The 4,743-nt window shown below is 36.4% G+C and overlaps 1 protein-coding gene across 1 annotated transcript in view; it reads left to right on the forward strand.

Moving 5' to 3' along the window:
- LOC103352922 (dentin sialophosphoprotein-like) overlaps positions 1 to 4,743 on the forward strand; it is a 13,176-nt gene that overhangs the window by 3,197 nt on the left and 5,236 nt on the right. Inside the window, exons 7-8 of the mRNA XM_008275629.1 lie at positions 1,928 to 2,167; positions 2,526 to 2,642. Coding sequence (XP_008273851.1) covers positions 1,928 to 2,167; positions 2,526 to 2,642 — 357 coding nt within the window. The remainder of the gene's footprint in view (positions 1 to 1,927; positions 2,168 to 2,525; positions 2,643 to 4,743) is intronic.

Consider the following 4,743-nt stretch of genomic DNA (forward strand, 5'->3'; position numbering starts at 1 on the left):
TTGAGAAGGTGGAACCTGTCATTGTTTATGTTTGTTTGTTTTTTATATACACCTAATTAACAGATTGTTTCAGCACTATTGAGGGGAGACAAAAGTAGTTCATGAAATGACACCTTGAAGGAAATGTTGAGGTGTTGCTTAAAAGTTTGTCAGACTGTTATTAACAATACACATTTTCTTTTATTAGGCTGTTTGAATATTATGTTACATCAGCTAACGTTTCCTTTGTCTAAGATCACCTCCTGTTTTAGCAGTATGTTATGGTTTATTTTTCTTTCACTCTGCTTCAGGGTCAGAAAACAAGGCAGCTCAGGGTGAAGAACGTCATCGTCTTATTCACAGAGAATCCACATTACCCTCTCATGAGCCAGTTCGTTATTTGAACCGAAATCATTCTAGCTCTGAGAACAACTACGAAGATGACCCAAACTCCGACCAGGACAATAGACCAGGTAAAGACTCCTGATTGATATGCTCTGTTATTGGTGGTGTCTTATGTGCCAGGTTTAAGCTATAGGATTCATCAGAACTATATACTGTTGCAGTGACATGTTTGTGTGTTACAACAGTAGCAAAGCCTGGGTTCAATGCAAATCAATAGCAAAAAAACATCTGTTTAAGAATGAGTGAACCATACAGGTAGTTATTTTCTTTCCGATTGTTATTTTGCAACTGTTAGTGCTGATTTTAGAAATTCCAAAAAAATTCTTCTGCACAGAAACCATGAAATACAACACGATGTTGAATTTTCTCTCTTTATTTTTGTGGATAATATATTAAATAGTTCCCTGATACTGTTTCTCAGTGGAAGAAAACTTTTCCTATAGAGTTTATTTTCTCCTATATATAGTGCTGAACAGAGGGACATAATTAACATGATTTCAGGGAATTGCAGAAGTCCCAAACTGAATTGAAGGGAAACTGTTAAGATAAGATATGGTTTTATTTATCTCACAGTGGAGAAATTCACATTGTTGTCAGCAGCAGTACGCACAGAGATATAGTGCAAACACAAGTATAAAAATACACATAAAAAAGAATAGTGCAAGCACAGAATATAAAAATGAGGATATATATATATATGATATAGAAAATAAAGAATAAAGATATAATAACCATAATAATAATATAAACTGAACCAGAAATTGTGTTTATTTATTTTGTTTTATTTTTTTACAGAACGTGGTGTCGATACGAGGCCCCTAAAAGGTGACATTAGCAGAACTGTCATTCATGATTATTGACACATGGTGTAAAAAGCACTGCAGACTGAGTTTTTTCCGGTTGTGATTCAATCCTTGCAGGTGTCCAAGAACGTGTAATGGAAATTAATAGAACTGATGCAGAACAGAAAGCAAAAGGTAATTTCCGTATCTCTCAATAAATAACTGATCACAGCAATGAAATATATTGATAATAGACAAACACCCTCAAATACTTTGTAGAACAAGCACTTTGGGAAATTAAATGTCAGCTGCCACAATTTGTTTTAATCAGAATTTTGGGAAAGTACAACAGATTCTCAGCTTATTTGACAGCAGCAAGAAATACTTATTTTCAGCTCTAATCATTTTTTAAATTGGTTAAAAGTTTTATCTATAAAATGGAAAAAAGAAGAAAGAAATACATGAAAAGAAGAAGCTCAAAACCCAAGTTGACACCTTCAGGCTGCTTGTTTTCCAAATTTGATGGTGTTCACTGAGCAGTCCTTTAAAACAGTCGCCTGGAAGAAACTAGAACCAAAGTTCGTTTTTGTGCAAATTAAGTGATTTTTAAAAATTCTGACCATCAACTGATTCACAAACCAAATGACTTTATCAGTTCTACTTGTTAATGCTAATGACTAGATTGCTTCATTCACAACGTCNTAAATTATTAGCAGACTGCTGCACTTTTTATACTAATTTGTTTTTTTTCCTCTTTTTAGTGCCTGTTTCAGAGGTCGCGAAAGAGGCAGGCAAGGAAACAGCATCTCCTCCTGCACATGATGCCGCTCCTCCTGCTGTCCGGCCACGTTTAGCTTCAGACTCATCCTCTCAGGATGTGGCTGGTGAACATAGGGAAAATCCTAGCTCTGATCAGATCATAGAAGACACTACAGGGGGAACGTTTGAGGAAGGTGGCTCATCAGAACCAGAGGATATAGATAAATCTGAAGACAAGACAGGTAAAGAAACAACAGTGAAGGACCACGGTTCTAACCTGCCACAGAGAGAAATGCACTTCGCAGAAAGAGACACTTTTCTGAAGACAATATTGAATCAGATAGTGTAGGTTACCAGTGGATGTGAGAAGCTGGAACCAAGTGTTTGTTTTTGCTTTGTGAATGATTTGAAACATTAGTCAAATGAAGCGATTGATTAAATTACTGTCAATCAACTAATTCACTTACCAAATATTTCCGTAGTGCTTGTTAATGCAAACGACTTGATTGTGTAGTTTAACTCCCAAGATAGCTTCTGTATGGTTTAGTCCCTTGAAGCATCCTTTTTTTGTGTTTGTGTGTGTTTGTGTGTGTGTGTCAGGTTTAGAAAACACAGAGGGTGGTCCTTCAGACTCTGAGAAGGCGAGTAAGTTGTTGGATGACCAGAGTAAGGATGAAATGTCTAACCTGCAGTCATCCCCTGTGTCTGAACAGTCAGGTTTGCAAAATTCTTTTTTCTTTCTTTTTTTTTTTAGCTAGATTTGGAATCAGGTTTGCCAACTGTGAGACTGTTTATATGAGACTCAGTAGCTTATACGTCCATAGAAATATGTGATACACAGGATGAAAAAGTGTAGCAGCATATTAATTGTTTGTTCACAACATTTTCGTATTTCCTCTTTCACAGAAGAATAAACATAACCCTCAGCCAGTGGTCACCCATTAGGATTGACGGTTTTGACAGTCAAACTGTATTTTTATAAGCACNCTATAGGCAGATTCATCAGAACTATATACTGTTGCAGTAACATGTTTGTGTGTTACAACAGTAGCAAAACCTGTGTTCAATGCAAATCAGTAGCAGAGTGAACCATACAGGTTGTTGTTTTCTTTACGATTGTTATTTTGCAACTGTTGGTGCTGGTTTTAAAAAGTCTAAAAAATTCCTTTGCACAGAAATAATGAAATACAACACTATGTTGAATTTCCTCTCTTTATTTTTGTGGATAATATGTACACAGTGCTGAACAGAGGGACATAAAGCAGAAGTCCCAAACTGAATTGACCTGAAAGTGTTATGAAATGAACCAGAAATTATGTTGTTTTTTTTTTGTTGTTTTTTGTCTTTTACAGAATGTGGTGTTGATAAGAGGCCCCAAAAAGATGACATTAGCAAAACTGTCATTCATGATTGCATGGTGTAAAACGCACTGCAGACTGATTTTTTCCGGTTGTGATTCACTCCTTACAGGAATTGTCCAAAAACGTGTAAAAGACATTGAGGCACACAATCAAAACCCGAAAGCAACAGGTAATTTCTGTATCTGTCAATAGATAACTGATCACAGCAGTGAAATATATTGATGATAGACAAACACCTTCAAATACTTTGTATAACAAGCTCTTTGGGAAATTAAATGTCAGCTGCCACTAATTGTTTTAATCAGAATTTTGGGAGGGTGCAACAGATTCTCAGCTTATTTGACAGCACGAAGAAATGCTTATTTTCAGTTCTAATCATTTTTTAAATTGGTTAAAAGTTTTGTCTATAAAATGGGAAAAAAAAGAAATACATAGAAACAAGAAGCTCAAAACCCAAGTTGACATCTTCAAGCTGCTTGTTTTCCAAATTTGATGGTGTTCACTGAGCAGTCCTTTAAAAGAATCGCCTGCAAGAAACTAGAACCAAAGTTCATATTTGTACAAATTAAGTGATTTTTTAAAAAATTCTGACCATCAACTATGGTCTATGTGGTTGTAACTATATGTGTTATGTTTAGAGAATTCAAATTGCCAATGTATTGTGTGTGTGTGCATATATATATGTATATCAGTGTACAGCTCGTCTTAACAGTGTACATTTACTGTCCTCTCAAAATAACTTAGTACACAGCCGTTAATGTCTAAACCGCTGGCAACAAAAGTGAGTACACCCCTAGGTGAAAATGTCCAAATTAGGCCCAATTATCCATTTTCCCTCCCTGGTGTCATGTGACTCGTTAATGTTACAAGGTCTCAGGTGTGAACGGGGAGCCGGTGTGATACATTTGGTGTTATCGCTCCCACACTCTCTCATACTGCTCACTGGAATTTTAGCATGTCAGCTCATGGCAAAGAACTCACTGAGGATTAGGGCTGGACCTGAATAGTCTAATAATTGGTCAGTGTGGTGGTATCCGGATATCAATTTTAAGATCCGAATACATATATGCTTTTCACTGTACAGAATAGAAGGGAGGAATGAAAGTGAGGGAATAGCGCGTAAACCTCATGTGAAATGATTGTGTCTTGAGCTGTAGAGCACCTCACCTTCAGATTGAGCATGTGGCCAGAGCACAGCGCTGAGATTATGCATCCTTTTTCATATGTGCTTTTATATTGCAGCAACATCATCATATTGACTGTTTATTCATAATAACTGAGTATTTCTTGGATCCCAGAAGAACAAAAATCCATCTCTGCCAGTGGTCACCCTTAAGGAATTACAATAATGCTTCTTAGTTTTCTTACGAGCTGGAAGAGGAGCTAAATTCAATTTCATGTATTTCTTATTTTAATGCAGTCCATTGCTTGCTTGGGAAAGAGCTTCTTGGCTTTGC

The sequence above is a fragment of the Stegastes partitus genome, unplaced genomic scaffold (genome assembly GCF_000690725.1).
Source record: "Stegastes partitus isolate 25-593 unplaced genomic scaffold, Stegastes_partitus-1.0.2 Scaffold56, whole genome shotgun sequence".
In the NCBI taxonomy this organism is placed as follows: Eukaryota; Metazoa; Chordata; class Actinopteri; family Pomacentridae; genus Stegastes; species Stegastes partitus.